This window comes from Macrosteles quadrilineatus, unplaced genomic scaffold (assembly GCF_028750875.1).
Source record: "Macrosteles quadrilineatus isolate MER2022 unplaced genomic scaffold, UCM_ALF_1.0 Scaffold_2__2_contigs__length_208266976, whole genome shotgun sequence".
Classification (NCBI taxonomy): Eukaryota; Metazoa; Arthropoda; class Insecta; order Hemiptera; family Cicadellidae; genus Macrosteles; species Macrosteles quadrilineatus.
Window position 1 is genome coordinate 162,818,126 of NW_026542595.1, and position 23,645 is coordinate 162,841,770.

General features: G+C 34.8%; 3 protein-coding genes across 5 annotated transcripts in view; 1 reads left to right on the forward strand and 2 right to left on the reverse strand.

Annotated features, from left to right (window-relative positions):
• Nucleotides 1-428: 428 nt before the first annotated feature.
• Nucleotides 429-4,248, reverse strand: LOC128986345 (coiled-coil domain-containing protein 191-like). Its single transcript, XM_054406675.1, has 3 exons — nt 3,022-4,248; nt 1,332-1,486; nt 429-721 (listed from the first exon to the last, which is right to left on the reverse strand). Exons 1-3 carry the CDS (start codon nt 3,817-3,819, stop codon nt 577-579), a joined length of 1,098 nt encoding a protein of 365 aa, XP_054262650.1. The 5' UTR covers nt 3,820-4,248; the 3' UTR covers nt 429-576.
• A 212-nt stretch (nt 4,249-4,460) lies between these two features.
• On the reverse strand, nt 4,461-8,476 carry LOC128985093 (A-kinase anchor protein 9-like). The gene is made up of 4 exons (XM_054404473.1): nt 8,206-8,476; nt 6,161-6,222; nt 4,582-4,939; nt 4,461-4,469 (listed from the first exon to the last, which is right to left on the reverse strand). Exons 1-4 carry the CDS (start codon nt 8,365-8,367, stop codon nt 4,461-4,463), a joined length of 591 nt encoding a protein of 196 aa, XP_054260448.1. The 5' UTR covers nt 8,368-8,476.
• A 3,560-nt stretch (nt 8,477-12,036) lies between these two features.
• LOC128986913 (serine/threonine-protein kinase grp-like) overlaps nt 12,037-23,645 on the forward strand; it is a 41,207-nt gene continuing 29,598 nt past the window's right edge. Inside the window, exon 1 of one of the 3 annotated variants that reach the window (XM_054407522.1) lies at nt 12,037-12,378. The gene's annotated coding sequence lies outside the window, so the exon portion shown is untranslated. The remainder of the gene's footprint in view (nt 12,379-23,645) is intronic. The other 2 variants (XM_054407523.1, XM_054407524.1) reach the window with 2 other exon arrangements.

Sequence of the window (23,645 nt, forward strand, 5' to 3'; positions counted from 1 at the left end):
TAATAACAACAATAGCAGTGTGGTAGAAAATTTTTAGAAAAGTTATTTATTACTTTAAAATTGTACCGATAATACAAAGTTTTTTTTCTTTATTAGGTACATTTACTTTTTCTAGTATCCAATAGTCGATGCTACTATGAACTCTTGACAGTATCTAAAAGTGAACAGATACTTGCATTAGTCCATACAAAATTGATTGATTAATTATTTTAAAAAATCAATTTAATTATTTAAAATTATTTAATTTGCAGTTTAATTTTTAGACAAGCACATTACAAGGAACGTAGAGTTTGGATCGGACTCACGGTTTTGAACTCATCCTCGTAATTATACCATGTTACATATCTGAAATGAATTAATCTATTTTATTACTTATGTTCTCTACATTCCTCATTGATGTTGGCATTTAGAAGAGATAAGCTGTTTTATGATGTTAATAAATTGTTGTTGAAAACTGTAAGTTTTTTTTCAACCCTAAAGTATTTCCAATTTGTTAAACATGTTACATTCAATCAAATCAACGATTCATATAACCACCTTAGCCCCTTGTTTGTTCTGAGGTTTTAACCTGTTAGCTTAATCTACATAGGCAGGAGTAAAGTCAGGAATCAGCTGTTGAACAGTCTCACGCCAACGACGACGGCGTTGTTCTTTCTCTCTCTCTTTGAACATGAGTCTAGGAAGTTCTCTCCAGTAGCGAAAATAGTGTCTCAGCAAATGTCTAGAAACAGAATGATTGCATTGAGACAAAAACCATGTCACCTAGTTCTTCTGAGAAATATTCCAAGGGTTTATTTATCTTTATTAATATCGAGTCCTAGTAGGCTATAGGATATTTTTAAGATGTAAATTTATGAGAAATGTCTGCTTTTCTCAGCTTTTTTTCCACTTCAAACATTTTGTACCATACCAAGCTACTCTCTGAAGAAGTTCTATAATTAGACATAACATCAGTTTCATTTAACCTTTTTGCTTATATACATGAGCCTTTGGAGTCTGGATTTCTCAAATTAAGCTAGCTGAACTATAGAACACCTTTTCTGAAACAACTCATTAGTAGTGTTTAGTGAATCAATCAATCAATCAGAAATACTAGTATAACAATAAAACTCCAATAAGTAATACTCACCGCTGCAGAGAATATCTCATATTCACATTTCACGACAATTATTGTAAAACTAGTGGCCTGTAGGGGCCAAAGCCCCTAATTTAGACTACAGTAAAAATATTATATATTACCTTTGATAATCCACACAACCAAATATGCTTAACTCAATATTTCTTGAATCGTTATTATTCATCTGTTATTTTTGTTTCCAAGGTACACTTACCGCTGGTGTAGTCGCTCAGCAAGTTCAATTTTACAACAAGCCTGTAAAAATTGTTGAGCTGCAAATGTTTGCCATCTGTGGAACATTCGTTCTTGAAGTTTCAAGTTATACAAATCCTCGCTGACTTGTAGTCTACGCTTGTAGTCCAAATGAAGCTGAAAAGTGCCAATTAGGCTTAAATAATATCAATCCGTAATTCCACATATAAATAAGAAGATGAGCTCAATCGACACAAATAAAGTGTACAATCACATACTCAATTGATTACCTATCGCTATTATCTATACATGATTTTCTCAACTGCCAAGTAGTGAAAGAAGTTTTAAAACAACTAAATCTGATCAATGGAAAAATGTTTGTATAAAAACTTGTATGAAAAAAATGTATTTGTAAGATATAGTAATTTTGTTGGTAACAGTGGCGGCGATAAGAGCCCGTGCCCCCCCCCCCCCCCCAAAGTTTGTTTGCCGGGCCCCCCTCTCCTAATAATTGTTAAAAACATTATCACACCCACGTATTACTGCCTAAACTTACACTTTAGCTTGGCACGGCATCTCCTGAGGCGTCATCATCGTCTTCCATGATCACAGAAAAATCGTGAATACTTCTTGTAGCCATGGAAGAAACATTATAATAGTCTACCGTGATTGCAACCAAACGTATGGCATCATCAGATAACAAGATTACCGTCTCCCGCGTTTACGGCCCAATCCTTAATATCTACCGCGACCCGTGGTGATGGGGAAATTATTTTTCCGCAATCGCAGTGAAATCCTAGATATATCTCTCAAGGGAAAAGAAACGTCATTATCGTCTTCCCCAATTGCGGCCAAATATTGAACACCTCCTGTGGCCGCGGAGACATCGTCATTGTCACCAATGTCACCCTGCAGGGACATCCGCGATTGCGGAAAAAAGCGTAGGCCTAATCTTTCAATTTCGTGAGTGTGATCCTTGCGGACGTAAAAGCTTTTACTTTTAATTGGGCATTACTGTATTGAGTACTAAGAAAATTGAATCGAGCTTGATTTACTAACTTTGTGCTTGATCTCACAAGCTTGTAGGCCAGGCTCTGCTCGGCATGAAATCGGCTGTCGCCGCCACTGTTGGTAAGTGGTGTTAAAATTAGATCCTGTCTGTAACCAAAATCTATAATAATGATTTCTAACTATCTCGGACCTGTTCTTGGGATTTCCTCGTAATATGATCACTAAACACTGTGTCTTATTAGCCAGAAATATGTTTTAGTTTTTTTATTTTTTAAATATGGCCTAATCCTGGTTACTATATTCACCAATATACTGTTAGGAAGTATCCCTAATTAATAGCCCAATGGTAGCTATAAGTAAAGCCGGGTTTTCCTAGGTGTGGAAGAGGAGCGCGAAAAGCGGAAAAGAGATTAACATGGTGTTCCGCTCCGCTTCAGGAAAACAGAAACATTTAATTGCCTAAGACAAGTGGAGTCCGCGTTACGTGTTCCGTGCTCCACTTCCGCGCCTAGGAAAATCCGGCTTCAATTTCTTATCTTAAAGAAAATTTGGATTTGAAGGCGAGCATTACAAGTACAACACAACCAAGTGTATCTTAGTTTTTTTAAAAGAAGTATCCTGTTTTTGAGATCCACACTTATACATACAGCATGTGTATAAACATTCAAGTGTTATTCGTAGTAATTAAAAGGTTATATTACCTTTCTAAGTACGTTCCAAGCCAACTTCAGTATTTTATCATTGTAGTAATGCTCTGCAAACTCATTCTTCCTCTGAATACTATGTTTAGTTTTGTCTTTCCAAATATGGATCATTTTCTGTACTACTTTAAGTTTATAAAACCTGTCACTGTATTCATATTTTGCCAAAAGTTCTAAATGTTTTGATTTCATTATGATAAAAGTGTTGTGCTTCAGTTTATAGGTATAATGATTAAGAGCTTTGTCCAAAAGTTCCTCTTCCTTTTTCTTAAGAGCAACAGCATTTCTTTCTTTCTCTCTGGCTATTTCCTGTTCCAATTTTTTTTGCATGATTCTATTCTTTCGTTCCTCTTCCTTATCTTTGTTTTGCTTCTCTTCTAGCTCTAATTTTAATCTCTCCTTTTCTTCTTCTATTCGCTTTTTTCTTTGTTTTGTTTGTTCAGCCAACTGAGAACAATAGGCTTGTCTTTCTAGCATATTTTTTACAATTTTATCACTTTTATTCTGTGTTTTGCTATTGGTGTTCAGCATCTCTTCAACCTTGGATTTTGAATATTTGCTGTCAGAGTTACATTCTTGTTTTCGGTCAGTTATAGCCAAATGCTTAGAAACTATTTTGTTGCAATTTTCAGCCTCTGCTAGTTGTCTCTCTGCTAAGGTCCAATTCAGTTTGGATTCGATTTCTAAGCACTTTGCTTGCAAATCAAAAATAATCCGGTTCTGTTTCTCTATCACTTCCCTTTGTTGTTTGATTATTTTTTCTTGAGCCTCAAACCTGTGTATTATTGGCTCCCCCATACTTCTGAAAGTAAGATTTTTGGTCTCATGGTCTCGATTTGTTGATGGTTTTTTACAACCTTGACTTACACTATTAGTTTGCTGTGCCAATCCAACATCTTGAGGTGTAAAGGTTTTCACATGAATCTCGATTTTATCTGATGAATTTTCTAGTCGGTTTGATTTACTTGCTTGATTTCTTTCTTTAGAGGAGATAACCACTTTTTTGGAAACAGTTTCATTTTTTTTTGCCTTGATAACAGGTTTGGTTTTTACTTCATTGATCTTGATTTGCTCTTGGTGCACCTCAGATTCAGTTTTGTACAAATTACCAAACCTTTTTTGATTAAAACAACATTTAGTAGGTACAATCTCTAGGGTATCAGAGGTTGTAGTCAAACATGTTTCCTTTCTATGCTTGGATTGTTTAGTGTAAAATATCCACAGAGAAACATATTTCTTAAGCAAATTGATTTTTATTTTTGATGCTTTTAAATTATACCACTTTTGTATTTTGATCTTCTTGACATACAACTTCCATGTCCTTACAGCCTTTTGAATAGTTTCTCTTTGTTTTGAAGATAGCTTGTTATCATCGAGAATAATACTGACATTAAAAGTTGGGGAACTGTTTAGTATATAATTGCTGTGTGGGCCTATAGTTAGTTTTTCTGATGAATAATCTGTTTGTAACTCATACATTTGTAAATCCTTTTGTACTTCCTCTGTATCATCAAGTAAACCTTGAATGACATCATATTCGCTTAATGTTGTGACATTTACCACTGGCGATTTCACTTCAACAGGTATCCAGGCTTCCACACTATCTACTGGATGGCTCTTCTGAATGGCATCTTCAAGGCAATCAAGATGTAAATTGAAAAATTTCACATTTTCCTCTCTATTCAGTTTTTCTACGACAGAAGAATAATAGTGTTCTTTTTTGTCTGAACATTCATCAAAACCATTATTTTTTTCTTCCTTTTCTAAGTCTAGAATTGAATGTTGTAAATCTTCATTTTTCTGTTCAAGTTTCTTTTTGAAATCTTCTAAGCACTTTCTGGTATTAGAAATTTCCTTGTCGATAGTCTTTAAATCTTTCACTTTTATACTAGGATCTTGATGAATGTTCACTTTCTTCCTGAAAATTTAAAACAATTGTCTTTACAAACAAATTTAAGTTCTTAATACACCAGGGTAAAACTCCACATCCCCTAAAAGATAATAAAGTTTAGAATTAAGTAATATAACCAAATAACACTTATTTTAAGACTTTAATTTATTGATTAAAATGCTAGTCTGATAAATTTAAATGTATTCTGATTAATTTAAGTATAAACTATTTAATTTACTTATAGTGGCTAGGAGATAGTTTGAGTAATATAGAAATTTAATTTGTTACAAATTAAATTAAAACCTAAATTATCAATTGGGATACAGGTAACAGTCTTGGATATTTATATCAAAAAGTCCTATTAATCTTGTTCTTACTACTTAAGACCTTGTTATGGCATTTATTTTTAAAAAGAAAATGTTTAGTACAGTAAGACGGTATGAGCTATCTAAGAAAAGGTCTAGGTGGTTTTGTAGGGCCTAATCTCTAAATTTACAAATTTAGAAATTCCAAAATCAACTTATCTTTTTAAGTTTGCATCCATATTAATGAAAACAAATACAAAATATCTAGGCCTACCTTTTTTTGCAGGCTAAGATATCAGGGTCGGAAGTAAAATGTTGATAAATTGAGAATCCATTAAAACTGTTGTATAATCAAATTGGATCCAAAAAATACTTTTAGCGAATTTCCTTATAGGGATGAAGTACCTATTACCGTAGGTGGCACGGTAAGACCTAGGCCCGGGACCGATTTACTTCTTCATTTTGATGTGTCTAGAGGCCAAAAACACCATTCGTTCAAATTTATATATAGGCCTATATATATATATACGTCCGTAAACGCGATAACTTGGGTAATTTTTGTCCGATTTTGATGAAATTTCCAAGGTTTAAAGGTAGGCCTATAAGGCGGGATAAACTTGAATGCGTTTGGAGCATGATCGGACCATGGGAACCGGGTTTTACGGGGAATTTTATGGGGTAAAAAATGGTTTTTCTCATTTTCGACCCTCAAAACACGAAATTTCCCAATTTCTCTCTAGACCTTTTTAAAGAGAGAGACCAGTGTAATTTATAAAGAATACTGCCGAATATCGTCTTGTCAAGGGCCCTGTCTTGACCAGCACAAGTCTACAACTGTAACTTAGGCCTAGATGCTAAAATGACACCAAAAGAAAATGTCCAACAGCAGTTTTTATAATACTAAAAATGTATAACTATAAGAAACAGTAGGATGCTTACTCACACTTTAGTTTCATCTTGAATACTCTTCTCGTTACTAATATCAACCAGAGATTCTTTCTTCACCTGAAACACAATTTTTCTTAAGTTCATAGAAAATGAACAAGTTTGTAATTTGATCAACAGTTATAAAATGTTCATGTCAAGCTGGCCTGGGTGGTGCAGGGCCAAGTGCAAAGTTCAGAGAGGGGCCATAACTATCAAAAAAGTATAAAATCTCAAAAGAATATTTACTAATTCTACAGAAAAAGACCGTAAGAAAAATCCTGAGGTTGGACCCGTATGAACATTGCAAACCACACACTTCATCTGCCTTAACATCCTTAACATGACATCACTTTTAAATCCTAGAAACCGAACCCATCATTTACTCCATAAACTTAACAGCAGTCCGCAGACAAAAACTATTTACACACAATAAGACACAAAGCAAACTTAGATCTACCCCAACACAGACTCTCTAAATTCAGCAATAGGCCTACACCACAATATACTGGATCAAAATTTTACAATTTTCCACCACAACGAATTAAACGTCTACACAACAACAAAACATTTGTCCGACAACTGAAAAAATACCTCACCAATAGACCATACAATATCAATGAGTAGGCTACATAGAAGAAAATTCTTACACTCACACGTCAGCTCACTTCGTGAAAACCCGTCCAGTGTCCAGACAGAAAGAACCATGACGATTCCCCGATCTACGGACTGTGGTGAAGACATCAAAGATAAAAGGTAAAACATGGTCCCCCATTTTCTTTTTTATAATTGACATAAAATTCATGGACTTTTTAAACATGATAAGTTAGCCTCTTATCATAGGCTGTCAATGTTGAGGTAATTAAGAAGCCAGGAGTCCAATCCATATATATAAATCCCAAAGTACCCATTAACTATTGAGAAAACTAAAAGTCACACTCCCATTAAACATATACTTACAAGTGTTCGTCATGACGAGAAACCTTGCGCAAATCTATCCAAACTCCAAACGATTATTTCATAAATTGCCCTTTAAGGTCGTAATTCCTTTCCAAAGGGAAACCTAACTTTAAAATACCTAGGGTAATGTTAAAAATACCTCAGCTGTACTTATTTGTTTATTATTCTTAAAATTTATTAGGCTACCTTATTAAAATCAGGTGTGATTATTTATTTCGTTTGTACTGTATTCTGTTTTGTTTATTTCAGCTTAACTTAACCAATCAATAGTTTTGTTAATACTTATGAAGTCAAAGGGGTAAAGCCCGTGGGTAACAGCTATAGTTAACTTATAAATATAAAAATATGTGTATTTTTTTGGTACTGTATTAATAAATGTTTTTCTTGCTAGCCTATTGTTAGACTTTAATTTAACCTGTTTCATGCTACAGATTTTTTGTCGAATCCTTTTATTTATATTACCTACATAAAATCTGAATAAACAACATAATTTGGTACTCCTAGTTTTTTTACTGTCCTAGTTTTTGCATGTATCCTCAATATTGCTTGTTACTAAGTATATTCATTCACTATGAGTACCGTAACATTTTGTAATTCAATATATATTGTAAATTGGTGAAATCCATTGGCAATAAATAAATAAAATAAACATGGGAATTTTAAATTTAGGCCGACAGTTTTTGTGGAATTTTCTCTGTATCCTTTAATTTATTGTAACTTATAACAATGCTTCAGTATACAGTTAAGTAGGCCTAAGTTATTTTTACTTGAGTTAGGTAGCCTAGGCCTAACTCAATTTTAATTAATTTTAAGTTAGCTTATAACTTAGGCCTAGGCTATATAAGTTCGGGACCACTTTGCTTTCATTTGTTTAACCAGTTGCTTCACACACCCCAAGAATAAGTTAACTTATACTTCTTCTCTAGCATTTCTTTCAAGATCACTAAGTATAAAAGAAATGTTAAAAATATTTATTTGCCATTAAATAACAGAACGTTACATAACTTAATAGGCATCACTTTACCAATCACAAAGTTAAAATAATCATTTCCAACTCAACCTAGGCCTACCAATATTATTATGTAAACTTAACTCTAAACGTACCTCTTTATGTCTTACTTCCATTAAAATGTTTGGATCAACATGAGTGGGTTTATCATAACATTTTAACTTTTTAATTTGATCTTGACTAATGATGTCAATCTCAAACAATTCTTCAATCATGTCATCAATAAGATCTGGGTGTAAAGATAAATTATAATCCATGTTTTGTTTCTTTGGTGTTTTCAAACAGCTCTTATTTGAAACTATTCATTTATGCAAGTTACTTTTGTAAATAAAGTTATATTCATACCACATTTGCATTAACATAATAAATTCATTTGATTGCATTCATTGTAATTGATTTCAGCTTCAATCTATGATTTCTCTTGATGTTTGAGATTGCTCTAAAACAGAAACAATAACAAAAGAAAGTTGTTATATTCCGTTTGATGTTATTTATTTGTTTATTTAAACAGGAAACGAGCGGCCTTGGAAAGAAGAAGAAGTCCTTTAATTTTTAAGTCTCCAGGCTGGCCGTTACCATGCTGCTACCATCGATGGCTGCTATATCACCATGTGGTCAGCTCCTATGATCGTTGATTATGTAATACTATGGAAACGTTTGTGGATATTACCATATTGCAAAGAATCATAGAATAACTAACACAAGTGTACTTCTCATTCCATTGTAAAATCTGAAACTTATTTGTTTATGGGGACTTCATATTTTAGTGACCCTAAGTACTAGCGACGATGACATTTTGTTTATTATAGGGTTAATTTTATAATGTGTACTTCGCGTTAATAAATAAATAAGATGACAATCTATTGTTTATAATTAAATCAGTTAATTTGGTTGAACTAGTATTAATATAATAATGAACAAATTGCTAACAACATCACGACACCAGTGGGACCGGACAAAAATAACATCAACATTGTCTTCAGCTGATCTATAAGAATGATAATTATATACTAAACACTCTGATATGCAATGATAAGTTAACACAAAATTGCACTTAACTAAAGTAATGTAAGTATGTTATAATTAGATGAATTACAATAATAACGACAACGAAACATAGACAGGAGGCGTAATCGTGATAACTACCGCAGGTACAGAACAGTGGCGCGTAATAGGCTTAACCATAGATAAAACATACTCCCGCTTAACTCATCACAGCCAGCACCTGACCCAGGACAATCTCAACTATTAGGTTACAAATGCGCCTTAACACTACCCCAAAACGACTTTTCGTTCTCAATTGGCCCTCTATCAATGACCTGTGTCATAGACTAACCAACACAAGTCAAGTAGACTTCTCATCCCATTGTAAATTTTGAAGCACGTTTTTCGTGTCTATTCATGTACGTGACACAAAGGCGCTAGTGTCGACGAAACTTTGTTTCTATTATTTTAGGGTTAATTTCTTGATTTGTGCTTTACTGATGGTTATATAACTAGGGGACAAAGTTATTGTTTATAATTAGATCGTATTATTTGGTTAAACGAGGTTTTAAATGGCTGTAATAACTAACGGGAAACAAATTGTAAACAAAACACGACCTCTATATAAACCGTACAGAACTAACGATAAAATTGTCTTCAGCTGTTCCATAAGGATGAGAAATCTACTAAGGGAGTATGTTTTATCTATGCCTGTGTTTACAGCGAGGCATTTTGAGAAGGAGAATACCCCTGCCGCAGCAAACCTGCCGACTAAGCGAATTTCCATTTGTCTGAATTGATTTTCAATTAAATATATTTTAATAACATTAGGTTTAACGATTACCTAGGTTCGCTGCTACAAGGGAACTAATTAAGTATGTTTTTTAGTAAAATATTGATAGCTTAGTACAAAATAATTAAATTTGCCAAGTTTGATCAAAATATATCCATAAACAAGCAAACTACAACATTTATTTGACAATACTCTCCATAAGAATAGGCCTAACATGGGAATTTTAAATTTACAATTTTTTTAATTTTCTCCGTTACTAATACCGAACAAAAAATACTTTTATATACTAAATTATTTGTTTTTTTAAGCTCTTTAAAAAGGTCTAAAGAGAAATTGGGAAATTTTGTGTTTTGAGGGTCAAAAGTGAGAAAAACCAATTTTTACCCCATAAAACCCCCCGTAAAGCCCCGTTCCCATGGTCCGATCATGCTGGTTCGCGAACTCATTCAAGTTTATCCCGCTTTACACCTTTAAACCAAATTTAATCAAAAGCGGACAAAAATTACCCAAGTTATCGCGTTCACGGACGTATATATATATAAATCGCTCTCTCTCTCTCTCTCCCTCTCTATATATATATATATATATATACATTTATAAAAATTTGAACGATTGGTGTTTTTGGCCTCTGGGGACATCAAAATGAAAAAGTAAATCGGTCCCGGGTCTAGGTCTTACCATGAGACCTACGGTAATAGCTTATTCCCTACATGGGAAATTTGCTAAAATGAATCTACCACCATACCGAGAAATCTATTATATCCAGAGCCTACTTATAATGAAGCAAATCATTTGAGCAGAAACTAGAAAGAGAACATTAGATCGTACAACTCTGCGCTCGCAATGGTCAGCACTCGAGCTAATATTGAAGAACATAACAGTGGAGGGCCTTTCATGTGGATAAACATGATGCCACGGTGCATAATGAGTAAAATCGTTGACATCAATATATGTCTCGTAGTGCCTATTTCAATAATTGTGCTCTAATGTGTACAGTACTATTTATAAATAAAACCATAGTAGATTTCTCATCCTTATGGAACAGCTGAAGACAATTTTATTGTTAGTTCTGTACGGTTTTCTGTAGAGGTCGTGTTTTGTTTACAATTTGTTTCCCGTTATTACAGCGGTGGGACACACGGGAGGGACTAAGGCTAACATATCTTGTAGTGTCAGCGTTCGCCGCTAGGACTGCTAAGTTGAAAAAATTTAAATTAATTTTTAATTTTTTGTTATAAAATTAACTTTTTAATTATAAAATATTGTTTTAAAATTATAAAATTAATTTTTAATTTTTAAAATTAAACTGTCATAACATAACCTAACCAACCAGACTTGCTGATAATATAAAAACTATATAAGATAAAAATCTAATTAATGATTACTTATAATTTTTAATTAATTATAAAATTAATTTTAAAATTTAGTATTATAAAATTAAACTGTCATAACCTAACCTAACCAACCAAACTTGCTGATATGAAAAATTTGTTGACAAAAAGTTAACTTAGCGCTGCCGGTGGATTTCGAACCCCGGACCTCCTGAACACCAATCCGAAACGCTACCAACTATGCCACGGACGCAGCTGAAATCACATCGTTTCGTTACGGTAATCGTGTCGCCTCAAGAGAAGACATTAACCACTAGAGATATGACGTCACTACACCTTTAGCCTTAGTCCCTTCCGTGTGCCCATTCCGTTATCACAGCCATTTAAAACCTCGTTTAACCAAATAATACGATCTAATCATAAACAATAACCCGTCCCCTAATATAACCAAACAGTAAAGCACAAATCAAGAAATTAACCCTAAAATAATAGAAACAAAGTTTCGTCGACACTAGCGCCCATGTGTCACGTACATGAACTAGACACGAAAAACGTGCTTCAAAATTTACAATGGGATGAGAAGTCTACTTGTGTTGGTTAGTCTATGATAAAACCTTTGACAATACACAACGCCCTGTTAAAGTAAGATACATTTCTTATAGTAATGGGCTATTCAGATTATCATTACTTTCCAGTTGTCCGTGCTACATCCACCCCTACTGGATCAGTCTATTAACTATTTCATTTTAGTATTTACTGCGGTAGTCAAGCTGCGTCTTAATCGTTCGATTTTCTGCTGAGTAATTATCAACGTGTTTAGGAATTATCTAGTTTTGCTAATATTTGTTGTAAAATATATTTCTAAATATATTTTTAGTTTACAATTCGCTAAAGTGAGCTCACTGGTCAATTTTAAAATATTTTGGCGTGAGGTAATTGCTACTGATTTGAAATATTAATACCGCTGGCTGAACAAGAAGTCGCCATTTCTTGAGCTCGGCGCGAAAATGATTGTGCTAGGTCTGTTCGGTCTCAACAATTTCCGCCATGAGTGTAAGAGAGTCTTTAAGGTACTAAATTTTACTTTACTACCACTATTACTAACGGAACTTACGAATATTTTGTACTGTTCAAGACAACTTAAGATCCTGTACGTCGTGGTAAGTACTTAATTTCTTCAGAGATCCCTTACACCTACAGCGTAGTCTTATCTGGAACGGCAATGCGCTTTTCCACCCCAAAACGCAAAATCTTATATTTGCTCCTTTAACGAAGGGATGTACTCACAGTTATTCTGTTCATCGTAGAATGCCTTTTACGACCTTATTTTATTGTGAAATCACTTAATATAGTTACTTTTTACGAAAATTTACCTTAACAACCCTAGAATGCGAGAAGGGTAGGGCTTTCAATGGCTACTTGCAGGAATGGTCAAACCTTTTCTGTGGTTGGCAATCTTTTAATATCCGTTTCAGATTGCTGTGGTGATTTAACTAAATATATATATATTTTTTAAATTGTATGAGGCTAGGGATAACACATTTAGTAGGCCTAGGCTAACTAATTTATTTTATTGTCCTGGCTAGCCATCTTAGCCTAACTAAAGATGCAGAAACACATTAAATAAGTAGGGCCTAATAAGGATACCATAGTACAAGTTTTTGGGCCTAAGTTTAGGCTTAGCACAGATTATGTTTGGGCTTTTATATCTTAGGCTAGTAGGCTACCTAAGTTACCAAGTTAGGGTATTAATGAAGTTGTAACTTGGGGTAAGGTGGATAATTTAGGCCTAGGCCTAGCTGCCAGTTAAGCCAAGTAGGCCCTAGGTAAACTTAGGCCTAGATGTAATGCAGCAAAAATAGGCCTGATGCCCTTTTAAACTTAGCCTAAGTTTAGACCCTAACTAAGTTAAGTTATAACTTTTTAAATTCAAGAATCAATAACTTATTTTATTCCAGTAGACATGTACTTAGGCCTAGGCCTACATGCATTTGGATAACTTACATCAATGAAGTCTATTAAGTTACATGCTGCAAAAACACAAGTCAAAGATAAATTACAGTACTGTACTTAAACAAATCAGGCATTAACAAAAAATCAAATAAGATACAAAGGTCATTTAGATGGCACAGTGAGCACTAAGTTACGGCACTTACAGGAAAATAGATACAAGATATAATTCAGTAGAAACATTATTACATTACCTAAGTTTATCTAAAGAAATACTTATGAACAAGGCAGTGACTAGATTACGATTTCTTTAATTGAACATTCAACAATTTTTCAAAGTCTGTATAACGTCACAGATTAACCCTCCAAGTGTCTATAGTTTAGGCCTTAATGTCCACCTATTTTTGGCGCATTTGCAAGGTTTTATTAAAACGGATCTGAGAAGCTTAAAACAATGTTAATTCTAATGTTCTATATACCATTTTGTTTGGAAAATCATGGGCTTCAATATCATACATAAAACATAAGGAATTTTTGTTTCAAAAATTTTTTTTAGGTAAAAAAAATTATTTTGGAAAAATTGAAAAAAAAATAAGTTTGCGCTCAATGAAATTGTATAAAGGCCTATAAATATTTGAAAATAGCCACTTTGTTCTAAATTTAATGAGGATTACAAATATATACCCAATCATATAGTGAGGTAAGTTATCAAATAAATAGGCTAAGTTATGAGTGGAAAACGGATTTCAGTACATAGCGTTTAGCTAAGAATGCATAGCCTAACCATAGCTAGGAATCTGGCTGATAATTTACATCAATATCACTATACCTAAGTACTTCTTCAGGATCATCAACCAGCCCTTCAAAATCTAAATCTTCTTATAATGCACCACGTATATCACTACTTTTGATTTTTAACACTAAAACAATGATAAACGTAATAAAACACATCAGTCATCAGTCCGAGGATAACCAAGCTGTTTACGAATACGCACGTCAGCTGTCTGCTACAATTTCGATCGGCTCGGAGAACATACAGCGCTGAGACAGACCTCTGGAGAAAGCTTAGAATATAACGGAAAGAACGATACCTAACTCGATCCAGTTTAATCCGATTCAGTCAGTCATAGAGCCTTCGCCGTAAACGATGTTCGTGCGTCGAAAAATCGACGCGTGACACTACACAAAGTGTGTAGCGGGTTGATTTTTCAACGATGGACGCTCGGAGGGTTAACTTACCAAAATCTGTAGAGTTTCTGAAAGATGTGGGAAGTTTAGGCCTACAATTGTAGGCCTAGGCTCTTGCCTGGGCCTAGGCCTACTATCTTGTAACTAGTCATAAGTTAGCCTAAGTCATATGCTACACAACGTACATCCTGAGATCTTAAGGTTTGGAAATAACAGTTACCGTAGGTGAGCTCGTGACTCATTATTCTTAAGTCACACTCCCTTGACAGAATTTAAAGTTACAGTAGGACTAACTTAACTTAGTGACCTGTAAAAAAAACTTGGGCTTAAAGTTATAACTTCATTCAGGCCAAGTTACTTAGCCTAACTTAACTTAACTGAACTCTTTGCGATCAGAAGGCCAGCAGAAGTGGCCTCAACACGGTTGGTAGCCTGGAGGAATATCTATACTATCTCAATTCCAATACCTTATTACCTGGCGGCTTGCTCCCGGCAGCTCGGAATTGTTTTCACTGAAAGCCTGCAGTGTTAAAGTTAGCAAGTGGTGTCTAGTAGTCTGGAAAAATGGGAAAGTCGCGAATTAGTAATGAGTTTCAAAATGGTCTACAAAAGTCGGTATTTAGTCTTTTTTAAATTCGGGAATTGTCATGATTTTGCTGCGATCGCGCTAGACGACGATCACGTTTTCGTTATTGTGCAAGACGATGATCATGATGTTTCCATGACTGCGAGACGATAATGATGTCTACACGGGCGCGGGAAATGTTTGACATGTGATCGCGAACGACGAATATGATGTTTCCTGAGACCGCAGGAGACGACAATGACATTTACGCAACCGCAGGAGACGGCGATGACGTTGACGTGACTGCGGCAGTCAATGATGATGTCTTCTTGGTCGTGGAAGATTTTAATGATTATGCCGCAATCGCGGATGAAGACGATGAATTTTAACTGTGACTGCGGGAGACAACGATTATGTCTACACCGCTACGGGAAATGTTTTGATATTGTTGCAATGGCAGACGACAAAGGTGACGTTTCTAAGACCGCGGGAGAACACGATGACGTTTCCGTGTTCGAGAGAGACAGTCAATGATGACTACATACCATCTAGATGACCACGCTGTCATCTTTATTAAAATTATCTGGATGTTTTTTTATTTCAATAGCTTCTCTGATTTTTCTATGGTAGAAATAGGGTTCTTTAGCGAGTACTTTAACTTTGTCAAATTCTATGGCGTGTTTCGTTGTAAAGCTGTGCTGCTACTGCCGATTTTTCAATATTTTCCTGTTTTGTCTGGAGAATGTGTTCTTTTAATCTAGTTGAAATCATCCATTTGGTTTCTCCGATGTAAACTTTTCCACAGGAACAAGGAAAAACGTTCGCCAGACAAAACAGGAAAATATTGAAAAATCGGCAGTAGCAGAACACAGCTTTACAACGAAACACGCCATAGAATTTGATAAAGTTTAAGTACTCGCTAAACTAGGAGGATTAAACATTAAGGAGAGGACACGCTGTAGTTTCGTTGAAGCCGGCGTACTGGTGGGGTGGGGGGGGAGGCAGCGCTACTCTCCTATCCCCCTCTCATACTGCGTTGTATGCGTTACTGGAAGATTTGGCAACAGAAATATCAATTATCTATCCGGAGCGCGGGACTCCGGTTCCTGGGGTCCCGGGTTCAAATCCCGCCACACCACCAATGGCTTTTACTGTTCATAAATTAAAACTCAAATCATGAGTAGTACTGCATGTGTATTTGAACATTTTCTTTAAGAGAAATAAAATAAGTTTTAATCCTTTAAAAGAATGATAAACGCACTTTGGCGGTCAGAAGATGCGATGATTGTTGAACATTTACACTTTTTACTTGAAGTTTCTTTGTTCAAACAGATCAAATATAGTTCAATATGATATTAAAAAATCAAGAACTTGATTGCCAAGAAATTGTTTTACTTTTTATGTTTGTAATTTAATTGTAACAGCTGTTGGTGTAAAAAAAGTTAGAGCGGCTTTGCATTTTTTCTTAACTTTGGCTATTTAAAATCACCTGCCTAGCACATAAATGCCTTGAAACTATTAAAAAATGATATTAACAAATCGAGAAAACTATGAAAAATGCAAATTTAAAATGTATTTCACCACCCGAATTAAATTTTGCATTTTAACCTATAATTAGTAAGATTGTTTTATAAACTGAAAAAATAAAACTAAACTTTATTGTAATTATTTTTCTAAATACCACTTTTAAATATAGGTAAATATATATTTTTTATGTCGAAAAAATATTAAGGAACACGAATAAATTGTTAGTTTGTGTAGATACATCATATTTTTTTCAAAAACTTAATTAAAGTAATCATATGTTCAAAGTCCAGGCCAATTCTTTCAACTTTGATCTTCAATAATAAATAATAAATAATAGTTTTTATAGGAATTATTGACACCGTTCGATAGGAAATTTAATTTACTTTAAGAATGCCATCGGTGAATAACACAGGTGTTTTAGTTTAGAGGCAATTTTAATTCGAAACAGCGCGCGTCGCGTTTTTCCCTATCTCTCCCATGTTATAGCCGAGGCTTTTTGCCACTCTACGGCTCCGCGTGCCCCTCTAGTGTTCTGCTAAAGCTGGCTTCACCGCAACATGTGTATTCCTATTCGCGTGCCCTCTCCTAATGTTTAATCCTCCTAGTCGCTAAAGAACCCTATTTCTACCATAGAAAAATCAGAGAAGCTATTGAAATCAAAAAACATCCAGATAATTTCAATAAAGATGACAGCTACAAGCTTCCACAGTCATGGAATCCAGTATTACGTCACCTTGTTTACTAGAAACTACTAGAAACAGCCAGAGCAAGGGGAGTATGCATTCCTGCATTCCACGCGCGCGCCGATGACCTCACCCCAACTATATAGTATACCTGAACGGACTTCTCTGACTTAGTCTCAGCCTAGCCACTGAGGATGCCACTTCATAGTAAGGGCGAAACATCTGGCAGTGAATTACAACTGACGACGCGGTTGACGCCGAAAACCATCACCATGGAATTCAATGACAACGGCCGCGAAAGCCTACGCATGAAGATAACTGTAATCAATCTTTAAGTCTGCCTCTTCACTAGGCTGGAGACACTAGTCAGCCACTAGATCTGTCCAAAATCACATTGTGAAGCACTTTACGTTTACACTATCAGGTCGCAGCCACCCACCTCGGCAGTAGCGACCCAGTCTTGAGAAGTTGTAATTTGTTTGTCAGCTACACAGGTCTAACTTATGTTTGTCAGTCTTTTCTCTTGTCTCAAGACCGGGTCGCTACTGCCGAGGTGGGTCGCTTCGACCTGATAGTGTAAACGTAAAGTGCTTCACAACAATGTGATTTTGCACAGATCTAGTGGCTGACTAGAGTCTCCAGCCTAGTGAAAAGGCAGGCTTAAAGATTGATTACTGTAAATCATTGCAACACAACTGGAAAAAACTGAGGAACCTGAGCCAAAACCCATAGGTCCATTTTTGTCTGTCTTTCCTCTTGTGACAAGAGCAGGGAGACATGTCAAGCAAGCATTGATAATTTTGTTACACAATTTACTGTGATCAATCTATTTAAATCCTGTAGTAACCTTATTATTGATACATAGATAATATTCCATGATATTTAGGTATTTAGTTTTGAGGAATGTCTGCTCATAAGTATAAATAATGTAGCCTATTCTCACTTTAACAATTTAAATATTTATAATGAAAACCGATTTGGGGATTTAAATAACTTTGTTAACTTGAATAATGTTGTTTACTTGCTAGATTTAGTTTATCTTATAGCAAAATATGACGTACATAATTCAAATATAGGCAGATCTTTTTAATTTTAATCATATAATTAATTGACTCTTATTTAATGATACATTTAGGTTAGTACTTAGTATGTGCCAAAATGCTTGGAAACAGTGAACCAAAGTCAAGTATTTTTATCATAACTGCTGATCCCATTATCATCCCACTTTGAAATTTTTATAATGTACTTACTAGATTACATTCTTTAACATATGTAATTTTCAAATTTTTCAAAAAACACTATCTTAACCCTTTGCGGTCGGTTTAATTTTAATAGCAAACTTACTCAGATCGTAATTAAATCTGGGCAAATTAGCAAAGTATGATAAAACAACATTATTTAATATTTTAAACTTTTTAATATGTTAACTATGTTGTGTTTTTTTTGTTATTTATGTGTATATATGTATAAAATATATCTACATATAAAAATCTATATATATAATACGTGAAGCCGTTTTTTGTTAACGCAACTCCTCCCTTATTTGTGGACCGATTTCAACGTTTAAGGTGTCAACAGATTCGCCTCAATATGTAGTTTTGCAATAAGGTTTTAGAATTTTAAAACTCTTACTCTTAAGGGCGTGCGACCTTCTCAAAGGTCGGGTTTTCCCCATAAGAAATACATAGAAAATCTTTAAAAACAGCTGTTATAAGAAAATGCATTAGCTTTTTGGTAGTAAATATTAATGTTTGTAATATTGAGTAGGTTAAGATCAAGTTAAACAGTTAATCAGTTTTGTTGGAAGAACAGAAATGTCTTAAGTTCCTAGAAGAAATTTTGAAAACGGGAGGAGACAACTAATAATAAAATATCTTATGTGTGGAGAGTAGAAAAAGAGAGGCCTGGTCTAACAGATACCCATCCAGATATACATTCACTTAGTGAGATGTAGTAATAGAGATCGATGAGTGAGATGAATAATATTTGCCAGTTCTGGAAGTGAAAAATATATACGAAGCACATAGTGTTGTCACGGTGTTAAATTAAATTGCCTAATGTCAGATCAAATAAATGCATGAAAGAAATGTTTACTTCTGACCCTGCCAGATCGTGATACTGTATTTCAAAACATTTACTAGAAACTATAATAATGCCTTGACTATGATAAGTTCAAGTAGTAAGATTATACCAAATCATGGTGGACCTTTTGCTTTTATTGTAAACTGTTGTATTACTTGCTCTATTCCAATTGAGAAAAAAGGAAATGGATTGTTTACTTCTAACTTCTAGGTTATGTTGGCAGTTCCTCAGACAAAGTTTTTGACTGAATTCACCAACACAATCCAGACATTTTAAGTAAAAAATAAGACGTTTCAAAAACTCATTTGCTATTGTAAGTTTTAGTGGCAATATTAGACAAAACATAAGTGAAGGAATCAGTGTTTATGTATTCAGTGTTTATGTATAGTTACGGTCAAGTTTATTTTTCTGATTCAGGAAAGAAAATAATATACGCTGTTCAAAAAGAGAAAATGTAAATTTCTATCAAAATCTTATAGCTACAAGAGTTATTCAACCTATTTTGACAAACGAACCCATACTTTCAAAACTTTGGGACGGAAGAGAAACTCTACTAAACAACGTGAGGCGTGAGACTGACAGACAACACGTTAAAATACGTTTGGTGACCAACTTCCAATGGTGTTGCTGATTTAGCCTAATTCAAAAGCAGATTATGGCTGTCCAATTGGTGGCCAAGAGTTTGTGGGTAAAAATGGAACACATGAAATGGTTGATATCGCCCCACTTTTCAGGACTCTCTACGGAGAAAATTCATTTGATTAGAGGGATGTCTCAAATCAAAGAAATAAAATTACCCAACTTAAATGACTTAACACAGGTTATCAGTAAGGCAACAGTTTTCTTCAATTCTCAATGCTGGAAAAACTTTGTTGCAACATGTTAACTCAAAAAACTCTAAGTTGTAACTAGAATTACTCAAATTTTAGCATAACGTTTTCCTCGGCGTTATGTTTCATACTATGCGGCTCATTGAGCCGCACGGGTTCTCTAGTAAAATATAAAATGCTAAAAAATGCATAAAAACTTACAATAAAAAATTTTTTAAATTGAAAAATATATATTTTTTGATTGTTTGACATGTATAGGATAAGAAAAAGTCAACCACACCATAATAAAATTGGTTTTACTTACATTTTATTTGTACTTTTTGAGAGTGTGGTACTTTTCAAAGCATTCCCCGATGTGAAGGGCTGGCTGTTTAGGGCAAGTTTTACAAAATGTAACAGTTTCTTTCCTTCCACCTGCTTTTCTGTCACTGCATACTCTGCATTCTCTTGATTTTCCATCAGGCAACCTAAACAAGGCATGAAATTTGTTGTTCAGCCTAAATTCTTCGTCCCCGGATGATGGTCTTCCTCGTTTTCTGTTTTGAGAGTTCCTTACATTCCCCACTAACTGAGTAACCAAGTTTTTTTCTAAATATTCTGTGCCGCACTGGTTTGTCAACATTCATTGTGTACAATATGTACGCATTAACAATAGATGTTTCCAGAAGCCAGAAAAACAGTTTGCGCCACCATTTTAGCGACTTCCGCGTGAACCCATAGCTTGATATATAATTATCTGCATTGTCCACACCCCCCATGAACTTGTTATACATACAAATAACACTAGGCTTCATAACAACTTCAGGCTCACTACTTTTTACAAATCTCTCCACAGGTTCAGATTTGTTGTCACAATATGTTGACAGCATCGTGACGATGCGTTTGTCCCGCCACGCTAAGACAAGAGTGTTGTCTTTCCTTAGAGCAGTTACGCTGTACTTCTCCATATCTTGGGTTGCTTCCTTTTTTATAGCATCAGGCAATCCTACCCTGTTAGTTTGAATGGTTCCAGTCAAATGAATACTTAATTTTAAAAGTTCTTGAGCCAATGTGTAACTAGTATAGAACCTATCAGTGAATACATGAAGACCGGTAGGATCTGAGTTGTCCAGAAGTTTATTTACCAGATGTAAGACTATTCTAACCGTAAATGGCTGATCAGGCCTGATCAAATTTTGAGTGGTAATAGAACCAAAATAAGGTTCTAATGCACATATGTATCCATTGATGGAGTCTGCCAGAACATATATTCTTAGTCCCCATTTAATCGGTTTCAACTTGTTGTAGCACTTGAAATCTATTTTCCCTTTGAACCCTACAGTGCTCTCATCGACTGAAATATTTGAGCTTGGACAGTAATGCTCCCTATACTTATTGTCCAAGTAGACGCTTATTTGCTTGATTTTCTCTCCTCTAGTTCTAAGTAAATGTGCGGGCCTATTCGGATCTGGAGCACAAAGGTGGAATGCCCAAAATATTTGTAAAAAACGGACTCTGCTAAAAACATCTTTAAAAAAAGGTTGTTTATCCAACCAGTTTTCTGAAAAATAATCTTTTATCTCAGGTTTTTCATTCATCCCCATATTGATAATAATGCCTAAAAAAGCTTTCATTTCTTCTGGTGTAGTGTCGACCCAAGTGTTCCAAATAGAGCGCTTTTGCAAGAGTGCGCTCTTCTGGATTTTTTCACGAGCATATCTATTTGTTTCGGCTGAAATTTCATCTATAAGTTCATTAGGCCTAGTGAAAAATAGTTGAAAATAATCTAATTCTGTACTAAATGTCTGACCAAGCGGTGGTCGGAAATGAGGGTAGTTGTTATAAATATATCTAATAGGGGGACTGTCATCCTCCCCACACCGTTCCCAACCTATATTATAATTTGGTATAGGCCTAGGTCTTACTACTCTAGGTCTCCCAGTAGGCCTACCTCTGCCTCTCAACACCCGTACAGTTCCTCTTCCAACACGAACACCTCCTCTCACCCTTACACCTCGGCCAACACTCGTAGTCCTACCTCGAGATCTAGGCCTACCACGACATATAGGCCTACCGCGACATATAGGTCTACCACTTCCCCTACTGCTACATGGCCTAATTTCTTCAAATCCCGGCCCATCACCGAATACGAAATCTAAATGTTCACTTGAATCATGTTGTTGTAGATCTTTACTAGGCGAAATTGTTTTTTCAGGTGAGTGGTTTTCAATCTCCAAACCTAGGCCTACAGCTACAACGGTTACCTGACTGTTTTGTGCATCTGCACCAATGTCATCTGTAGATAAAAATGGCTCATTAGCTTAAAAAATAATACTTCTATTTGCAGTTTGTTGTATATTCAAATCATGATTATTGAAATCAATATTATCATCGAAATCATAAACAAAATCAGAGTCTACACCAACACCAATTGTGTCACCAGCTCCACGTTCGATTTCAACACCATCAATCACTTCTTCATTTTCATCACTTTCACTTGCGTTACGTTACTATCATTTTCAATTATAGTTTCATAATTTCCGACACTATAACCACTAACTACACTCAAACTATCATCTTCTAATAGATTTTCAATATCATCATCGTCTAGACACTCGCCCGCACGATCCATGTTTGTTTACAACTGTCGTCTGTCCAGAGAGCAACAATAAGTCACGGACATCGTTCGCTAAATTGCTACTCCAAAGGCTTATATTTTTTTGCTACTCCAAACTTATATTACCTACCTTAATGCGGCTATAATCTATCTTCTAATTAGGAAATATTTGTAGAAAACACTTAAAAACAAGATCAGCTTTTGAAAAATGATAAGATATTTAGGCCTATAAGAAATGTTATATCGATCTGCTATGTACATCATTAGTATTTCCATAATCTTTGAGTCTACTCTTTTAAAGTCATCAGAAATTATTACTGTTATTAGGCCTAGTTTTAAAATAACGCCTTAACTTACTTCGCAATTGCTTGAATTCGAGCAACAGGCATACCTACTAGTTCATACCTAAAAGGATTCAAAGAATTTTGTCAGCTGTGTTTACTGCACGAGTTGGTTCTATGATATTAAAAAGCTCTAAGGTTTAACAGGATGCAGCACTAGGCCTATTATTTTTTTGCATTTATGACAACAGCTAATTTGAACCAACTAGCACCAAAAAGCTGTGGTACACGATGAGAACTTAACTTTTTTCCTTGGTTTAGGTGCAGCTGGCAGAACATTATGGCTATGGTAGATGTGTTATATTATATAGCATTCCTTATAAATTAAAAGAACCAAATTTTCTTAAATCATGTCCTCTCCCATATAACTGCAAAAAGCATTTTAATGCATATGCCAACCCCGTACAAAGGACGGGTACTCTGCTAGTATAACATAAGCAGTATATAAGTTCCGTAATACAGACAAGGTATACAAAAAACACTTAACATAGCTTTTGTGGTAGCCTATCTTATTCATCAGTATAACAAGTCTCTCAATTCGTCTGATCTTAAAAGATCGTCCATTATTACTTAAGTAAAATATATATACTGGAATAAAATCAAACATAATCCCATTCTAACTAGCCTACTAAATGTTTCTAAAGACGAGATAAATCAGTTTTATT

Bases quoted from the DNA above. Each gene is read 5' to 3' on its own strand.
- LOC128986345 (XM_054406675.1), bottom strand. From the start codon at position 3,819: ATGGGGGAGCCAATAATACACAGGTTTGAGGCTCAAGAAAAAATAATC. The intron at 1,487-3,021 runs GTAATATAACCT...GGCACTTTTCAG, and splicing joins CTTGGAACGTACTTAGAAAG to CTTCATTTGGACTACAAGCG. The intron at 722-1,331 runs GTAAGTGTACCT...TTCTGTTTCTAG, and splicing joins GCTGAGCGACTACACCAGCG to ACATTTGCTGAGACACTATT.
- LOC128985093 (XM_054404473.1), bottom strand. From the start codon at position 8,367: ATGGATTATAATTTATCTTTACACCCAGATCTTATTGATGACATGATT. The intron at 6,223-8,205 runs GTACGTTTAGAG...ATTGTGTTTCAG, and splicing joins TGGAAGTAAGACATAAAGAG to GTGAAGAAAGAATCTCTGGT. The intron at 4,940-6,160 runs GTGAGTAAGCAT...TTAAATTTTCAG, and splicing joins ATTCAAGATGAAACTAAAGT to GAAGAAAGTGAACATTCATC.